The sequence below is a fragment of the Elgaria multicarinata genome, chromosome 1 (assembly GCF_023053635.1).
Source record: "Elgaria multicarinata webbii isolate HBS135686 ecotype San Diego chromosome 1, rElgMul1.1.pri, whole genome shotgun sequence".
Classification (NCBI taxonomy): Eukaryota; Metazoa; Chordata; class Lepidosauria; order Squamata; family Anguidae; genus Elgaria; species Elgaria multicarinata.
Genome location: NC_086171.1, coordinates 213,059,657 through 213,080,004, shown reverse-complemented (window position 1 = coordinate 213,080,004; position 20,348 = coordinate 213,059,657). Strand labels below are relative to the sequence as shown.

At 41.3% G+C, this 20,348-nt stretch overlaps 1 protein-coding gene across 1 annotated transcript in view; it reads left to right on the top strand.

The window, feature by feature from the left end:
• The window catches only part of RTEL1 (regulator of telomere elongation helicase 1), a 106,428-nt gene that overhangs the window by 7,305 nt on the left and 78,775 nt on the right, over positions 1 to 20,348 (top strand). Inside the window, exons 5-12 of the mRNA XM_063147301.1 lie at positions 500 to 560; positions 1,116 to 1,191; positions 4,588 to 4,672; positions 5,709 to 5,774; positions 8,829 to 8,982; positions 11,838 to 11,876; positions 15,331 to 15,409; positions 17,065 to 17,162. Of these exons, the coding sequence (XP_063003371.1) occupies positions 500 to 560; positions 1,116 to 1,191; positions 4,588 to 4,672; positions 5,709 to 5,774; positions 8,829 to 8,982; positions 11,838 to 11,876; positions 15,331 to 15,409; positions 17,065 to 17,162 (658 nt within the window). The remainder of the gene's footprint in view (positions 1 to 499; positions 561 to 1,115; positions 1,192 to 4,587; positions 4,673 to 5,708; positions 5,775 to 8,828; positions 8,983 to 11,837; positions 11,877 to 15,330; positions 15,410 to 17,064; positions 17,163 to 20,348) is intronic.

The window sequence follows — 20,348 nt, the reverse complement described above, 5'->3', positions numbered from 1 at the left end:
AGCGGGGCAATAGTGTGAGATGAGAGAGGAGAGATAGGAAGGAGCTAGACAGTGAACTTGAGCCTGTTATTCCGTGTCCTGCACTCTGGGAGGATCGAGAAGAGATCCTGGCCCTCCTCTGTCTTTGAATTATAATCTTGCCTCTTCTGTTTGATAGGGATAGATGTCCCCACCCCCACCCCATTTAGAGTCCTATAGAGATTTTCTTGAAATAGGCAGGTAACTGCACTGTCTGCTTTGAATATTTGGTTTTGCACTCACATTTACATTTTTTCATAGCTAGTTCTGGACAGATGCCCACAACTGGGAGCTACTTGTGATGGTGATTTATACTGTATCACCAACGAACATAAACTCAGTAGACAGGTCCCTGCTGCAAAGAGCTTACAATCTAAATTACAGCAAAGACAGCCAAGGAAATTGAATAGTGAATTTCAGCAAGTGCAACTGCACACATGTGTTGGCTTCATTGTGCTATTGATTTTACATTGCCTTACAGATTCACATGTGTCGCATGAAGGTAACAACTCGCACGTGCCATTTCTATAACAATGTGGAAGGTATGAATAAACATCTGTGAAAGTAAATTGTGTAGCTGTTTGATGCTACACAGGGTTTAATTCACACTTTCTGTTGGCCACTTGCGTGCATCTGTTTCTTCGGGGTATGTTTGCCAGGGCTTATGATTCAAGGCACCATATTGATGTTTTCAATGCTCCTGTTAAGCGTCATCAGCAAATTTAGTTTATATAACCCAGTTGCATGTTTATGTGTTTCTGGATGCATTTCTTTCAAGTAAATATCCGCTAATTTAATTTTCAGACTTTTGGGAGTGGAAATGTCAGAATTGTCCACAGAAGTGACAATTTTCCTTACGTTTCAACGTTGTTCCATTTAGAACATAAACCATATCCTATTCTGAGCATGTTAATTTTTTACACTCTTTCATTTCCCCCTCCGTTTTAGATGGATCAAAGGGTGTGGGAGAGGCATCCGCTAGAATTGGTGGTACCAAAGGGTCCCCAGTTTTACTTTTTAAAAGAGGCTCCATGATAGGGCTCTTGTACGTGGATTTCCTTGGAATACTGTAACTCCTTTTTTTCTTCTCCGTACAGAGAAGAGCACCGAGAAAGACCTGATCGACCCCATCTTGGATATTGAAGAACTCGTTAAAAATGGAAACAAGCACAGGTCACTATACTTCTGAATTCTGTCTTGTTGTAATGGAGGCACATTTCAGCACAATGGCCTGGTTCAGATAACACACTAAACCATGATGTTGAACCACAAAATGGTTAAGGGAATGCATTAGCGATTAGTGCTGAGCCAAAATGGGGGAGGGGGTCAGTTTTGCCTAAATCTTCTTTCAAAACTGAAAGGTGGCGCCACCCTTTTTGGTGTTTTCAAGTGGGGACTGTCATGAAAGGACTGTGATGAGCTCTGTGCCAATTCATGCATGTGTAAGCAACTGCACCACCAAATAACGTTTGATAATGTCAAAAAGTTTGCCACAATTGCTGTACTGTTTTGGACCTTCTGGGTAGCTTGGAAGTGGAGTTATGGCTCCTGCAGATAACACATGTCTTTGTAGGATGATCTAAAGTTGTAGCTAATGACGCTGTTAAATGAAGACTTTATGACATGCATAAAATTGTGAACCGCCCAGAGAGCTCCGGCTATTGGGCGGTATAGAAATGTAATAAATAAATAAATAAAATAAATAAAATCACTAACATTTGACACTAGTGGTGTGGGAATTGATGTCTGCTTTTCAAAAGTGACTGTAAGAACCCAGGACCGGTCAACCATTTGCTTCTGTACCATGTCCGTGTCAAGCAGTTCTGTGTAGTAGTAGAGCTAGCTGCGTTGCATTTGTGTATTGTAACCCAGCAGACTGTAGAGATGTGCACAACAAATTTGTGCAAGCTTCGGCTGTTTCAGGCACATTTTCCTCAAACCACTTTTCAGATTGAAAAGTAATCTGGTACCATGATATTAAACAGGAAAATGTTATTTAAATATTAAGTGCTCATTTAATGTAGATTATTTTGGTGATCCTTACCACAAACCTGTGAACTAGGCTAGTATTACAAGTGAATGCAGGAGTGAGCTGAGGATGGAAGGTAATGGCTTAATAGCACCAATGAGTTCATGGCTAGGCAGAGACTTGAATTGGATATATTCTGGTTCTTAGCTCGTGGTTTTTTATATGGCCTTTCTAAGGGAGAAAGAGTTGACTGCATTCATTGATTCCTTAGGTTCACATGCTTGGCTCTTTACTCATGTACCAAAATATTTTAAAGCAGTAGTTTATTATTCAGATGGCCTCTATTGCAAATTTTAGGAATTCATAAAATAATAATAATAATAATAATAATAATAATAATAATAATAATAATAATAATGTGCATGCCTGTCTGTCAGCATCACAGCACCAAGACTGAAACTTGGCATGCATGTTTGAGTTAATTTAAATTTAATTAACTTAAATTTAGGGTGCACACCTATGTGTGTTTAGACTTAAAAAAAGTCCTATAACTCATTTTTTTCTGTCTAAATGTACGTAAGATTGTATGTGTGTTTTAGGCCTGCAATAACATCTTCAAACAATCGGTTTCCCTAACTAGCACTTATCTTTGCAGTCAATACAGTTTTAAGCTAGGGCATAGTAGTGTGAGGGACAGAGTTGTATGCCTGGCCCCTCATCCCTGCTGTGGACCAACCCCATCCTCAGGGGAATAGAGTGGACAGACCCCTCCCTTATGGGGCTGGAGGGGTGCACCATGGCAACAGCCATGCCTAGGGGTGCCAGTGGACATAGCTTCACTGGCACCCAGCGAGGGCATAATATGTCCAAATCTGATAGTTGTGTACATTTGCTGAAAGGCCTTGCTGTGTCAGGCTAAGGCTTATTATTCATTTATTTATTTTATTTATTTATTACGTTTTTATACCGCCCAATAGCCGAAGCTCTCTGGGCGGTTCACAAAAGTTAAAACCATAATAAAACAACCAACATGTTAAAAGCACAATTACAAAATACAGTATAAAAAGCACAACCAGGATAAAACCACACAACAAAATTGATATAAGATTAAAATACAGAGTTAGAACAGTAAAATTTAAAATTAAGTTAAAATTAAGTGTTAAAATACCGAGAGAATAAAAAGGTCTTCAGCTGGCGACGAAAAGAGTACAGTGTAGGCGCCAGACAGACCTCTCTGGGGAGCTCGTTCCACAACCGGAGTGCCACAGCAGAGAAGGCCCTGCTCCTAGTAGCCACCTGCCTCACTTCCTTTGGCAGGGGCTCACGGAGAAGGGCCCCTGTGGATGATCTTAAGGTCCGGACAGGTACATATGGGAGGAGGCGTTCCTTCAAATAACCTGGCCCCAAGCCGTTTAGGGCTTTGAATGTCAATACCAGCAATTTGAATCAGGCCCGGACCTGGACTGGCAGCCAATGAAGTTGTAAAAGGACTGGGGTAATGTGATTTTCCAGCCTGTGCAAAGTTGAGTCCATTTGCTAATTTAATAAAAAACGGTAAGTCCACCATATTATGAAATCATTCCTTGAATGAAAAATTCCTTTTGTGCATCTTAGAAGCATATATGCATCTTAGTTGGGTTAGATTGCGAATCAGATTCCTGCGCTGGAGAATTTCAAGTCTCCAGTACAATTCCCTGTAGCTAATTGTCAAATGACTGATCTCATATATATATCCTCTGTAGTTGATGTTCATACAATGACAAATCATTCCAAACCACCATTTCCCCTATCTCCTAAATCATGAACAGTCCATCTTTGATAGTAGACGTAAGCCCCATAACACGCCTGATTAAACAAACAGATACTTGCTTCCTGGGCAATAAAAGTGATTGAAAAACTATTACATGACAAACACTCCTCCCTGTCGGAAGTTAAACTCTCTATTCTAGAGATAAGCAGAATTAGCAGCGGCTCTCAGTGTAGGACAGCAAAGATACAAATGAGGTTCAGGATACTTTGCTTAGTTAAAACAAAGCTTTTTATTGGCAGTTAAGTAACTTAGTTAACTGCATCAGACATACTCACAGATGATCATAATAGTTTTCTGGTTTCTTCATATTTCTTCATGCCTCCAGGCACAAAGTAAAACCAGATCCAATCCAGGATCCAACACTCCCTCCCTCTCTGCCACCTTTGGGAGATGCTCTATAAAGGGCTTTCCTTCAGTTCACCATCTTCTCCCTCTTGAGGTTTTTTTCCTTGGTCCTAGCAAGGCTCTTATGTTGATGAAAATGCTGTGTGCCTTAAATTCAAAGTCCTCCTAGCTTTTCTCCCCTCCATTATTCCCCCGTCCTCATGTTGCTGCACCATGCACCCTGCATGGTTAAAGATTTATTCCCAGCATTCTCTTTTATTAAACAAGCGAGCCGATGGGCCCACGGAAACACACCAGAACATCTGCCTTTTAAGATCCAACGGGCCAGATTGGCCCATTAAGGAGCTGACAAGAAGCGCTTGAGAGTCGTAATAAATGACCGTGGAAAACATGTTAGTCTCCTTGTGGCCATCATGAATATTCTTTCCCCTTTCTCTTTAAACAGAGTTTGCCCCTATTACCTCTCTCGGAGTTTGAAGCAGCAAGCAGACATCATTTTTATGCCTTATAACTATTTATTGGACTCAAAGGTATGTGGTGTATTTTTTTTTAAAAAAAGAATCAAATCTGTTTCATTAAATATTTTAAAAGGATTTTAGTGCGTATGGCCATATAGGGAAATTACTTAACTTACTCATTATAGAATGTATTGCAAATGTAAATACTTCTCACGTGAGGCAGAAAGTAAGAATATTTATAATATTTGAATCCAGAACAGTTATTTGCATGCTAACATTTATTTTTCAGATGATGCGGAATTTTTTTTGTATTACATTGCGTTGTATGTTACCTGCATTTATATTACTGTATAAAGTTGGAGTCTTTAAAGAGCATTCACGTTTCCGAGCTTGATTCAAGGTGCTGGATTTAGCCTATAAAGCCTTAAATGGCTTGGGACCACAATACCTGACAGAAAGCCTCTTCCAACATGAACCTACCCGTACACTACGCTCAACAACTAAGGCCCTCCTCCGGATGCTTACTCCGAGGGAAGCTTGGAGGATGGCAACAAAGGAGAGGGCCTTTTCTGTGGTGGCCCCTCAATTATGGAATGATCTCCCTGACAAGGCTCGCCCGGTGCCAACGTTGTTACCTTTTTGGCACCAGGTTAAGATCTCTTAAAGAAAAGCTGTCTAGGCCAAAGCTGGCAGGCTTGCTGGTCCATTCTTTGGCAGAAGCAAATTCGTTTGGAGCATTTTTTAGTCAAAGAGGGACATACCCACTTAAAACGGGTCTGGTGCAATCTCAGGTCCTGTCTCAGCTGAAGCCATGCCCTCATAAAGTCCCAGACGTGTCCTCCCTTGCATTTGTGCAGGGTTGCCATTCTTCTCAGGTGATGTGATTTCTTGGCCTGCCACTGGAGATACCCTTCTTCGGTTGTTGCTTTCAAAGTTTCTAGGAACCGCGCTGGAAATGTCTGGGCATAAAAGGGATTGAGTGGCTTCTTACCCCATCAGCACTGCCCTGACAGGCTGTTCTGTGATGGCAGACTCTTCAGGGTGGTTGTCAGTAACTGTGCATGAGATGCCCCTACCACACTACCTCTCACTTTTTTCCTCCCAATAGAGTCGTAGAGCTCACAACTTAGACTTGAAGGGGACTGTAGTAATACTTGATGAAGCTCACAACGTGGTAAGTAAATCTGCATCTGGCTTGTCTCCATTTTTTGTAGGTAAATAGCCTTTTAAGTTCCCTTCTACACAAGAATTCTAGTAATTTGTGAGTATTTGCTCCTTCAAGAAGGTTTGAGCCAGCGAGATGGTAGACTTTAGATAGAACCACTGGTATTAAAATGCTGGAAGCGAGCTTTTGAGTGAAAGAGAATGTAGCTTTTCAACCAAAGAGAGGGAGGAATAACTGTAGTGATGAAGGTAAGACCTTTCCACAGATAAATTTGCATTTATTTCTTATTTGCTGTATGCAGTTTGCACAGCTGTTCCCATCATTATTGACATGTCTGGGATGCAAATCTATTAAGGAACGTCCCAACCTTATGGGCTTCTTTAGTTTTCAGCACTGCAACATATTGGTCTGCTTGTACTAGTCCTTAGTGTAGAGCAGAGCTTTCCAAACTTTTCATGTTGGTGACACATTTTTTAGACATGCATCATTTCGTGACACAGTAATTACGTTTTACTAGCAAACCAGAGGTTAAACTAACCTCTTATAAGAGATACGGACACATACATAAATTGTAATAACGAAATGTATGGGGACACAACATATCTCATGAAAACCTTTCATTTATATTTTTAAAAATATATAATTTGTAAGATAATAACATACATTTCCAAGATTGTTGTCATTTATGAGTAACAATATGTAAATATGTGCAAGAATTAATAAAAATATTGAATAACATGAATAACTACTTGCCGTTTTAATGAGCTGTATGAGGTTGATGGGATGAACACAGCTTTTGAATATTTGGTGGAATATTAGATAAAGACACTCGCATTTTGTCATCAAGCATTTTTAAGCTTCTACGTTTCAGTGTCTTTAACTTTGTCATCGTTGAAAAGGATACTTCACAAATGTGTTTTAGCAGAAAACTGCGGAAGAATTTTTAATGCTTTTTTAACTATGTTTGGATGCATTTTTGAAACGCGAATCCAAAAGCTGTCTAAGGGCCTTGCTAGACCTACCTTAAAATCCGGGCGTGTGGAGAGGCAAAGAGCGCGGGCTGTCGCTCCTATCTACACATCGACACAACGGGGTAAAGGAAAGCCCCGTCGCATCAGCCATTTTGTTTTATATCTTAAAAGGGCCATGTGCGCAGGAGCGCACCAACGATCAAGGTAGTGCACCATACTAATTGGCACCTTTGCTGCGTAAAAATGCATGCAAGTTGGTATTGCTTATTTCACACAGACTCAGAGGTTTCTCGTTACGATCGCGCGACACACCTGCACACTGCAGCCGACACACTAATGTGTCACGACACACAGTTTGGAAAGCTCTGGTGTAGGGAGAAGTCAAAATTGTAGGCACTTTAAATATCATAACGTAGATGGCTTATCTTGTGCCAATGCACCATCTATCCCATTTCCCCGGGTCATCTTTAACATGCTGTGTTTTCTCAGGTTTTGCTGTTGGCTATATAAAAGAGAAAGCAGAAATTTAACAATCGAAAAGAGAGTTGGGGGTGGTGGCAGGTAGGACGCCTGTTTGAGTAGCACACTAAAGGGTTTGCTACTAAAGGACCATCTGGGCTTTTTCCAGCAAACATGTCCTGCTTCCAAGTAGGCTGCTGAAGGTTCCATATTACAAAGTCAAATTTAAGACTGGCTAAAAATCCTTAGTGCTAGAATAAGGAAAGTTGGGAAGTTCTTAAAATATATATGTTCTGTATCTGCGGAATGGATCCCTTGCATAAGTGTCATGTGCATTGATGGCGCTGTGTAAATAGATGATTATGATCCTAATCTAATGTATATAGAGTGCTCAAAGCACACAACTACACAACATACATGCAGTGATAGACCGTCATAATCAATCCCATTTATTTACAGATATATAAAAAACTGATGCATAACACCTGAATGGTCATCAGTGGCAAACTGCTTGCCTAACAAAACGGTGTGTTAAAAGCACTCCTGATACAATCATTCTTTTTCAATAATAATTTCTAATGTATAATATACATAAACCACAAGCACAGTTTTGGGACACAATACAAGTGCTGGTAATGGCACCAGTATGATACCTTTTTAGACATATATTTATAATAGGAAGTTATATTTATTATTTTCTAGTCTTGTCGTATTTATTATTTTCTAGTTCTTATCAGCGTTGTAGATTTTATTTGTTGTCAGGTCTCCGCGGTTTATTTTCCTGTTTTCGCGAGAGCTTCATCGGAACAAACGCCACGACGAATCGGCCGAAAACCGTAAATTATTGTGCGGTCGACATCTCCAAAGGTTATCATGGGGTAGACACCTCCAAATTGAAAAACAGCCGGTCTGCTTGTAGCCTGAAACCCCCCCCCCCGAATGGCAGCTGCATGTATGTTGTGTAGTTGTGTGTGTTGAGCACTCTATATACATTAGATCATTCACGCTACTGCCTTCTTTTGTTTGAAAATATGATCATAATCTGCCATAAACAGGTACAAGTGGTGCAGTAGCGTGTAGGAGGAGAATATTGACAGCTCCTGTTGGTGTGGGGTAGTTTGTTCCCTTCCCTGGGCACATAACGGCTTACCACAATTACAGAGACAATATCTTGATTGAGATGCTTCTAGCAGATAGGTCTCAAGCATGGTCTGCAGCAAGATGGGCCTTGAGCTCATGGGGAATTTTTAAGAAGACGCTGAACCTGAGTGTTCCTATTTCTGCTCCCAGTTGAAGAAGTGAAGTGCTCAGAGTGAAATTAGGGTCTTTCCTTAACCAATTTATCAGGATTGGTGAAAATTCCCCAGCAAAACCTTTGTTTGGCATCTTGTGCCTTTCTGTGAAGTATCTGGTATTGATCGCTGACAGCAATCAGAGGAGACAGTGGCTTGGGTCTGTCTTAAAATGGCAGCATTCCTGTTTAAAAGGGTTACTCGCTTTTCATTTATTCCTGTAATAGCACTGTCTTTCCTGCATGCTTTCTCTCCTGCTGCATTGGTGCAAAGTGTGTGTGTGTGTGTGTAGTCAGTGCTGCTAATATTCTAATATACAAATGTTTTGCCTGCATCCCTAGGAGAAGATGTGTGAAGAGTTGGCGTCGTTTGACTTGACTCCCTACGACTTAGCTTCAGCTGTCGATGCCATTAACGTCGTGTTGGAAGAACAGGCCCAACAAGTTCAGAGGAATGAAACCAGCTCTGAATTCAATCTGGAGCATGCCAACTCAGGTAGGTTGTTTTAGTCAGTCAGTAGCGTCTAGAATACCCTGAAGTGTTCATTGGCCGCATGCTTTTGGAAATTAAGGTGAGCTTTTGCAGTCAGCCTTCAGAACAGCTGAGTTTGGGTGCTAGGCAATTGATAAATTAGGAATACTGGGCAGAATCCTTTTGGCACATATCCTCTTTCCCACAGTAGCCAACGATATCCTTCCGGTGAGCCCACAAGCAGGGTGTGAAAGCATTAGTCCTTTCCTGGTGTTGCTTCTCAGGAACTGGTATTTAGTAGGGTGACCATATGAAAAGGAGGACCGGGCTCCTGTATCTTTAACTCAAATTTAAATTATACTGTTTTAACTCTGTATTTTAACCTTATATCAATTGTGCTGCGTGGTTTTATCCTGGTTGTGCTTTTTATATTGTATTTTGTATTTGTATTTTTAACTTGTTGGTTGTTTTTATGATGGTTTTAATTTTTGTGAACCGCCCAGAGAGCTTCGGCTATTGGGCGGTATAAAAATGTAATAAATAAATAAATAAATAAATGTAGAAAAGGGAATTTCAACAGGTGTCAGTTGAAGAGGGTGAAATTCCCTCTTCATCACAACAGTTAAAGCTACACCAGCTATAGTAGAGTGACCAGATACAAAAGAGGGCAGGGCTTCTGAAGCTTAACTGTTGTGATGAAGAGGGAATTTCACCCTCTTCAATTGACACCTGCTGAAATTCCCTTTTCTACATTACTGTTAAAGATACAGGAGCCCTGTCCTCCTTTTCATATGGTCACCCTATATTTAGTGGCACACTGGTGGTGAACATGGAGTTTCTGTATAGCCATCATGGCTGATACCCATAGATAGACCCATCCGTCGTCCATAAATTTGTCTAATTACCTCTTATTATCTAAGGCATTAAGGTAAGGCCATTACCACATCTTGTGGCAGAAAATTCCATAAATTACTTATGCGTTGTGTGAAGAAGTACTTCCTTTATGGGTCCTGAAATCTGCTGCCCATCAGTTTAACTAAATGAGAGTTTAACTCGAGAGAGGGAGAAAAAACTTTTCCTCTTCCCACTGTCTCTACATCATGAACAATCATATTTATTTATTACATTTATATACCGCCCCATAGCCGAAGCTCTCTGGGTGGTACCCATAAAATAACGTAAAGACCATACATTGTACTTCGGAAGGGGTTGTTTGGTTTTATTTCGTATATTTGTTAATGATATATTTATCCACAAATGATATATTTTCTTTCTTTCTTTCTTTCATTTATATACTGCCCCATAGCTGAAGGTCTCTGGGCAGTTTACAAAGTTTAAAAGACTGAACATTAAAAATCAATATACAAAATTTAAAAACATAAAACCAGCTAACATTTAAAACAATTTAAAACTCTTAGCCGGGCCAAAGCTAGTTCTGGTCTTAAATGCCTGGGAGAAGAGAAAAGCCTTGACCTGGCGCCAAAAAGATAACAATGTTGGCACCAGTTGGGCCTCATCGGGGAGATTGTTCCATAATTGGGAGGCCACCACAGAAAAGGCCCTCTCTCCCTTGTTGCCATCCTCCGAGGTTCCCTCATTTCCACAAATGTCACCAAGGGTTTATTTGAATTGTAAAACAATTCAAATAAAAACAGCTATTCACGAAAACTCCTTTCGTCGCCAGCTGAAGACCTTTTTATTCTCTCAGTGTTTTAACACTTAATTTTAACTTAAACTTAAATTTTACTGTTCTAACTCTGTATTTTAATCTTATATCAATTTTGCTGCGTGGTTTTTATCCTGGTTGTGCTTTTTATACTTTATTTTGTAATTGTGCTTTTAACATGTCGGTTGTTTTATTATGGTTTTAATTTTTGTGAACCGCCCAGAGAGCTTCGGCTATTGGGCGGCATAAAAATGTAATAAATAAATAAAATAAATAAATAAATAAAACACGAAAGCAAGAAAACCACATTAAAACAACTTTAAAACCAAGTTAGAGATGGGAGCGGTAGATGGCAGTACTTGGAGTGTCTTGAGTCGGTCTGCCAGCTGCCAGTTGCCTGCCCCATTTGCAACCAATATTTTGTGGCTCAAGTTACAGGAAGCCAGATTCTGGCTGGACATCAGGAAAAGCTTCCTGACTGTTAGAGCAGTACGACAACGGAATCAGTTGTGGTGCTATATAATGATGGTGCTATATAAATAAATAATAATAATAATAATAATAGTTACTTAGGGAGGTTGTGGACTCTCCCACACTAGAGGCCTTCAAGAGGCAGCTGGACAACCATCTGTCAGGGATGCTTTAGGGGGGATTCCTGCATTGAGCAGGGGGTTGGACTCGACGGCCTTATAGGACCCTTCCAACTCTGCTATTCTATGGTTCTATGATTTAATCCCATTATGCACTGGTAGCTTGAGCCATGTATGAAATGGCCACTTTCGGATTCCATTCTACAGCTTTGCCTCAACTGCTCCTCCGCTGTGGACTGGGAATAGATTGCTGCCCTAGCTTAAATTGTATCGCTTCCCTCCAAGCTGAAGACAGAATGAGCCAACAGTCTACTTCTCTTCAAGATCCATCCAGTCCAGGTGGAACTCTGCCATCTGCTTCACCTACCTTCAAACGAGGGCGCAGATTGGCCGATGGGGACTGAGGCAGCCTGCAAGGTCATTGTCACAAACCGTTGCAGCCGCCTCCCTTCCATTCTTCCCCACCACGAAGATCTGGGGGAAACTCCAAGATGTATTTAGCAAACGTTGCACATGTATTGCACTTGCATAGTCGTCTTCACCTGTATGCATGAGGGAAGGGGGAAAGATGGAACCTGTCCTAAGACTAAAAGGCATAAGAACTGAGTTTCTTTCTCAAACAGGATTAAACATGGAGCTGGAAGATATAGCAAAGCTAAAGCGTAAGTACGATCATTGGATTCATTACTTGTTCTGATAAACAGGAGCTCCAAATTTTGTACGTCACCCACCAACTAATGTCTTGGTTGTGCTGTTTTGCCTCAGTAAATTAAACAACCGTCAGTGTAAACAGAACCTGAAAAAACGGAAGTCTTGAGCACTACGCAAAGAACAAACTGCCCAACAACCTTGTGGAAGTGGATTCCTACTCACTTAACTTGAGTAGAACATCCACAGTGGATGAGAAATATTAGCTGCTGTAGACTGAAATAAAATGATTGATTGAGATCATTTGCTGGCAACATGTTGAATACAAGGGGATGTTTCATGTTTATGCATCTTGAGCTGGAGAGCTAATGTTCATTTGCATATTTTAATTGCTTGCAAATAATGTAATTTGCATATCATTTTTATAATCCTGGCAGATGGCAAACCATTGGTTGACTTGATTCTACTTAGCATGAAGTATTCTTATTAAGAAAGCGTTGCCCACAAATACAGATAAATTGGCATCAGCGCAGGAAAAAATCCCTCATGTGAGACTTCAACAATTGGTCAGTGTATGGCATTTGCCACGGGGCCCCAACGCAGCACCCGTGGGCTCCATGGCCCCTGCAAAATCTGTGGGCACCTGAGAAAAAAATCCACTTTTAAAAAATATATGTACATGGATTTGTATGAAATGCATACAGCTTTCTAGAAGTTATACATAGGCTTTAACAAAAGCGGACCAAATATCCATATAAGTATCCATTTGAAGGTGGTGTCTACAGGATCAGATATTGAAAGTGTCGTAAGCTGGTCAGTCCATTATAGGAGGTGTGTATTTATCCTGCCGAGATTGTAATATCAGTCTTTTAGCTTTCAAAAGTCTGCAGAGAACCCGTTTACACTGACAACTTGTTAATTTCCATGAAGCAGGTAAATAATTTAAAACAATGTAAATCAGTGAATATTAAAGATTGTTCCAATACAAAATTATCTATGTAATAACCCCCTCCCCCAAAGAAGCAATTATTGGACATTGCCAAAATATATGTTTAAAGGAAGTTTAGTTTTACCCTACCTAGTGCCTCTTTACCCTACCCTGTGCCTGTTTGCATTCTCTTCCCCTCCTTATTGTTTTATTATGATTTTATTAGAATGTAAGCCTATGCGGCAGGGTCTTGCTATTTACTGTTTTACTCTGTACAGCACCATGTACATTGATGGTGCTATATAAATAAATAATAATAATAATAAGGAAGAATTAGCTGTATTGCACCGCCAGCTATTAGCCAAATTAGACAGTCACTTATTAATGAGAAGTTGCAGTGTCCAATAGTTTTTGCTGAATCAGATGCCGCCTAAGATTGGTAGATATGGCAGGGTAGACTCCAAAGTGGCGGTCCATCGATTAGGCATTTTGTAGTGGTGCCCACAGCAGTTTTCTCAAATTCCCAAATCTGCCTACAGTTACAAAAAGTTGGGTGTTGGAACTTCATGTTACTTGCTTCCTTGTTTATAGACCACCCTTCCCCTTTTAATTGTTTTAATTATTATTATTATTATTTATTTATATAGCACCATCAATGTACATGGTGCTGTACAGAGTAAAACAGTAAATAGCAAGACCCTGCCGCATAGGCTTACAATCAATTAAGTCAATTAACTTAAGTAATTAAGTCAATATCCTCACCCATGAGAACAAGAAACTCAATTCAACCCCCCATCTTTTAAACTAGGGATTAGCTGGAATTGTTTAAGATGCTGACAAGCCTATGAGATGTACATAAATGGCTGCATGTTTTCCATGCCCAGTTTGCGTTGGTACTTTGATCGGTTCAACAATTTGTTACTTTGAGGGATTTTAGTTATATTTTATTTTATTTATGTTGGGTTGTGTTTATACTCTTTCCTCACCCGGGAGGAAGGAGTCAGCGGATCCAAGCTTACTCCCTCACGCTGCTGTAAAATAATGTACAAATGACAGCCCAGATTGATGCAACGGCCAGGAGTGCCAACTATCTGCTTCGGCTGATACGCCAACTGCGCCCCTTCTTAAAGTCAGAAGACCTAAAGACAGTAGTGCACACGCTGGTAACCTCAAGGCTTGACTTCTGCAATGCGCTCTACATAGGGCTACCATTGTATCTAGTTCGGAAACTTCAACTAATTCAAAATATGGCAGCCAGGTTGGTCACTGGTACATCTAGGGGTAAGCATATTACCCCAACATTAAAATCACTCCACTGGCTGCCAATTAGTTTCCGGGCAAAGTACAAAGTGTTGGTCATTACCTTTAAAGGCCTAAATGGTTTGGGTCCAGGTTACCTGTGGGATCGCCTTCTCCCATACCCTGCACACTCAGGTCCTCTGGGGTGAACTTACTTCAGTCAGCTAAAACCAGGCTGACATCAGTTTCCCAGAGGATCTTTTCTTCTGTCGCCCCCAGATTGTGGAATGGCCTGCCGGAGGAGATTCTTAAAATTAACTCTCTGTGTGATTTTAAGGCAGCTTTAAAGACTAGCCTTTTCCGGCAGGCCTATCCAGATCAATGTTAAATCATGAATTTTTAAGATGTATTGATTCCTGTTCTAATGTTGTTCCCTGCCTCGATCCAAAGGGAGAGGTGGGTAAGAAATAAATTTATTATTATTATTATTATTATTATTATTATTATTATTATTATTAAAGATAAGTTCTTACGCCAAGTAGGTTAATAGGAGTATAGCTTTACTTTTCAGCATTGGCAATAGAACAACACAATTCCTTACATTGCATAGTTCTTCTTCCTTTCTTCTGAGAACTTTTAAACAATCTTTTCTACCAGCAATTAGTCTCCGGGAGTTTCATTTTTCAGACCATTTGCTTTGAAGCTTTCCTCCCGCGCCAGCCAAACGATGCGGTATTAGCAACCTTGTTTCCAACTCCTTCTGCAGCAATTTTCCTTCACCGAAAATTCCTTTTGTCAATTCTTTTCCTTCTTCCAACCCCCACCTACCATCCGTTTAAGACTGTTTAAGACACTCCCTTTTTAAGCTGTTAGCAAACTGACATCAATTAACTCAGGTGTTTCTTGCCTTCATTACAGACACCTGCCTAATTTGCTGCTGCGTTTCTCTACTTTCAATCTTTAACTACAACCATTCTTTGTAAAATATACATTTGATTATTTACACAATTTCAAAATATCAACAATTTACTTGTTTAAGAAATGCATACCCTGTTTTTCAGCAAGAACGCCAAGGCGGCTTTGCTGTGTGAATGTGGCCAAGTAGCCTCCTCACTCTGTTTCCAGACACATGAGATCATGCAGCTGAGAAAGAACCCCTTTCTTGCTAGGAGGACATTGCATTGCCTGTGCTGCAGCCTGGTCTGAACAGCAGGAGACTGAGAATTATTTTTAAAAAAGTGACACCCCCCCCCCCCACAATTGTTTCCCCCCCCTCTCTTTTCCCTTTGCTTGCCTTAAAGAAATTCTTCTTCAGCTGGAAAATACTATTGATGCTGTAGAGCTGCCGCCAAGTGGAAGTGGACTCACTAAGGATGGAAGGTATGTTCCAGGAATTACAAGGACGTACGCTCATAAAATTGCTGTACTATTTTTCTTCTGCTGTACTGTGGGCATGTCTAGACCTAGGGAGGGGAGGGGGAGGATCTCACGATATGGTGATTGCAAGGTCCTCCCCCTCAGTCCACATGCGGCATGCGATATCTCTGGAGGAAGAGGACGTCGCGCCCGCCATTTTGGTTTTTTTTTGTAATCGAAAATGAGCGCACAAGCGCTTCAATGATACAGGTAGGTTTTTTTAAAAAGATCCCTCTCCCCCTCCAACCACCGATGGGCGGATAATAAAATTTATCCTGAGGAGCTCCGTGCCCGGTTCCTGGCTCCTCACATTTACTTGCGAGGAGCTGGGACAAAACCAAGACGGCTGCCCACACGTCCCGCGGTCTCGGGACGATCCCAAGACCATGGGAAAAGTCGAGATTAAAGCCGACCCGGTTATCCCAGCGAAAGGGAGGGATCATCCCTCCCTACTCCCGGGATCTCCTGTGCGTCATGTGAATGCACAGGAATGATCCCGGGGCGATCCCTGGGAAAAGCCCTCATCTAGACATGCCCTGTATGTGCACAATATGGATTCTTTGATGCAAAACTGTGTTCTTAAGACTATTGGGCTTGGTTTTTTGCAAACAAGCAACTCAGTTGTGGGCATCGAAAATTCAAGTTGCAGAGGTTGTGGCTTCATGCAGCAGGTCTGACTTAGATTAGTGGAGACTCAGGTTCAGGAAGCTTGCTGGGTTACCTTGTGCCAGTGACTATGGCCATGGCTAGACCAGGCCTATATCCTGGGATTGTCCCGGGATCATCCCTATGCATCCAAATGACACACCAGGAGCAGGCAGGGACGACCCCTCCATTTGCCTGGGATAATCCTTGGGTCTAGCTGCAGCCTTCCTCAACCTGGGGCGCTCCAGATGTGTTGGACTGCATCTCCCAGAATGCCCCAACACATCTGGAGCGCCCCAGGTTGAGGAAGGCTGAGCTAAGGCCTATATCTCAGCTCTAACTCATTCCTCAGGGTTGTTGTGAGGGTGGGAATGAGGAGACCTATGTTCCCTCTTGCGTTCCTTGGAAGAGAGGTGGGATATAAATGCACTAAATAAATAAAACTATCACACGGGTTTTTTTAGAAATTAAAATGGTGAGGGGCCCTGTCCAACATTGGGGGAAAGGTTGAATGCAAGTGTAATTTCATCAAACCCCACTGCATGTAATATTTTCAAAACACAGATTTTATTCTTTTGTAAAAGTAAGTTTCTAGCCCACATGTTTATGAAGACTTAATGATCAACGTTCTTCAGGCTTTGGAAAGAAGCTTTGTTAATTGGTTTTCTGTACCTGCAATATTGTTAAACTTCTCATAATAATCCTCCTTCTCTCTGCACTGTCTTGCTGATACGGAGCGAGGGTTAAATATTCTTTAGGCTTAATCCTAGCTTTGTTAGGATTTACACAGTTTTTAACTGAGGATTAGTTCAGCATAGTTTTTCCAAGTCTGCACAGTGCTTACCCTGAGGTAATGAGAAATAGGATGGGGCCTTCTGGTATTCTGTACTTCAAGCCAGGGAGGAGTAGCACTCCTGCTTGTACTGTTTCCTCTTTCCTGTTTCAATATTGTGTGTTTCTCCTTGAATTTACAGCTACATATTTGACCTCTTTGCGAAAGCTCAGATTACATTCCAAACCCAGAACAGCCTCCTTGAGTCGCTGGAGCAAATTGTACAATATCTAGCAGGCCGTATGTTTATTATTATTATTATTATTATTATTATTATTATTATTTAGAGAGTTTATTATTTGGTTATTTATTACATTTCTGTACTTTATTACATTTTTGTTGTTTTAAAAATGTGATTTTAATGGTGTTTCTATTCAGTTTCCCCCCCTTTTATTCTATTTGTTCACTGCTCCAAAATCTTTGGATATGGAGCAGTATATAAATATTATAAATATAATCATAGAACAGTAGAGTTGGAAGGGGGAAATAAAATAAAATATACTGCCCAGTAGCCAGAGCTCTCTGGGCAGTTCACAACAATAAAAACCATAAAATACAACATGATAAAATATAATATAAATGTTTACAAGTTCAAAGAATCATCGAATAGAGTTGGAAGGGCCCTGTAAGGCCATCGAGTCCAACCCCCTGCTCAATGCAGGAATCCACCCTAAAGCATCCCCGAGAGATGGTTGTCCAGCTGCCTCTTGAAGGCCTCTAGTGTGGGAGAGCCCACAACCTCCCTAGGGAACTGGTTCCATTGTCGTACTGCTTTAACAGTCAGGAAGTTTTTCCTGATGTCCAGCTGGAATCTGGCTTCCTTTAACTTGAGCCCGTTATTCCGTGTCCTGCACTCTGGGAGGATCGAGAAGAGATCCTGGCCCTCCTCTGTGTGACAACCTTTTAAGGATTTGAAGAGTGCTATCATGTCTCCCCTCAGTCTTCTCTTCTACAGGCTAAACATGCCCAGTTCTTTCAGTCTCTCTTCATAGGGCTTTGTTTCCAGACCCCTGGTCATCCTCGTTGGAACCCCCTCCAGCTTTTCTGCATCCTTCTTGAAGTGTGATGCCCAGAACTGGACGCAGTACTCAAGATGAGGCCTAACCAGTGCCGAATAGAAGGAAACCAGTACTTTTGTGTGATTTGGAAGCTATACTTCTATTAATGCAGCCCAAAATAGCATTTGCTTTTTTTGCAGCCACATCACACTCTTGGCTCATATTCAGCTTGTGATCTACAATTCCAAGATCCTTCTCGCTTGTAGTATTGCTGAGCCAAGTGGCCACCATCTTGTAACTGTGCATTTGGTTTCTTTTTCCTAGGTGTAAAACTTGGCATTTACCCCTATTAAAATTCATTCTGTAGTTTTCAGCCCAGCGCGCCAGCCTATCAAGATCACTTTGAAATGCTGCGCAAACAGCCTCAGCCAACACCGGAAGGAGTGGCTGCTTCTCCTAGTACATCCCAGATCCCTGGCTCACACCTGGTGAAGGGACTTGTGAGATGCTGGGAAGACCAGCTGCTCCCTCCCAACACCTGCTGAGTTCCTCACTGCCACGACACTCCAAAGACACCACTCACTACACTGACTCAAATTTCCCAGAACTTAAGTACTCTAAACACAGAGAGCACTAAAGACTCTAAGACAGCCTTCCTCAACCTGGGGCGCTCCAGATATGTTGGACTGCATCTCCCAGAATGCCCCAGCAAGTGTGCTTGATTATAAGAAAAGTAGTATATATTTTATTTATTTCTTTATTTATTACATTTCTATAACGCCCAATAGCCGAAGCTCTCTGGGCGGTTCACAAAAATTAAAATCATAGTAAGACAACCAATAGGTTAAAAGCACAAATACACAATACAATATAAAAAGCACAACCAGAATAAAAACCACGCCGCAAAATTGATATAAAATTAAAATACAAGAGTTAAAACAGTACGATTTAAATTTAAGTTAAAATTCAGTGTTAAAATACTGGGAGAATAAAAAGGTCTTCAGCTGGAGACGAAAGGAGTACAGTGTAGGCACCAGGCGGACCTATATTTCCCCCCTCCATAGAACATGCCAGGGAAGCCTTCAAAGGAAATAAGTTCAGTGGGCGTAATTCCCTGCACCTGGTACTCAAAGACTCCCTCTGAAAGTGGAGGTTGCACTTCTAGTTACTATTTTTATTAGCTACTTGTCACTTGGTTGCTCTGTCCGCCCCTCTCCCACCCACTTCAAAATGTTTTCCTTGAATCATTTTAATGCATCTCTGCTGGTGTCCACTGTGACATCATGTGGCAATTAATTCCATATGCTGAGATAGGTACTGTGCAAAGAAGTCCTTGCTTTTCTCAACTTTACCTTCCTTTGTCTCTTGTGAGGGCCAGTTCATAAGTTCAGTAAACTCAAATGTTGAATTTCTCCAGGATGGTTCTATGAAAGGAGGATACTGTTTGAATGTGCCCCCATTTTGTGCTTGGGGAAGGGATCCTTGCATTTTAAAAAACACCAGTGTCTTAGGGAGGAGGCTCCTGAATTCTTCTCTGATATTTCTTTGACACGCAGGGAATATTATTTACCCCACGGTGTGGGACTGTAAAATGCAATTCCCTGTCACCACTTGCAGCTTGGATTGGAGCAACCCAGGGAAAACGTTGTCATTTATTACGTTAAATGTATAACCTGGCCTTGTGCGTGTGATAAAAGAGTGATCAGAACCTCAGGTCAGGTTTTTTTAATAGGGCAAAGTGAGCAAATTTGCAGATGACACAAAATTGGGTGGGATAGCGAATACCCTGGAAGACAGAAACAAACTTCAAAGTGATCTTGCTAGACTGGAGTGCTGGGCTGAAAACAACAGAATGAAATTTAATAGGGATAAATGCCAAGTTCTACATTTAGGAAATAGAAACCAAAGGCACAGTTACAAGATGGGGGATACTTGGTTCAGCAATACTACAAACGAGAAGGATCTTGGAATTGTTGTAGATCGCAAGCTGAATAGGAGCCAACAGTGCGATATGGCTGCAAGAAAGGCAATTGCTATTTTGGGCTGCATTAATAGAAGTATAGCTTCCAAATCACATGAGGTACTGGTTCCTCTCTATTCGGCCTTGGTTAGGCCTCATCTAGAGTATTGCATCCAGTTCTGGGCTCCACAATTTAAGAAGGACGCAGACAAGCTGGAGCGTGTTCAGAGGAGGGCAGCCAGGATGATCAGGGTTCTGGAAACAAAGCCCTATGAAGAGAGACCGAAAGAACTGGGCATGTTTAGCCTGGAGAAAAGAAGGCTGAGGGGAGACACGATAGCACTCTTCAAATACTTGAAAGGTTGTCACACAGAAGAGGGCCAGGATCTCTTCTTGATCCTTAGTTGTTTGTTGAACACTAGGAAAGGAAAGAGGAGGGCAACTAGGTTGATCAGGGGTCTGGAAACA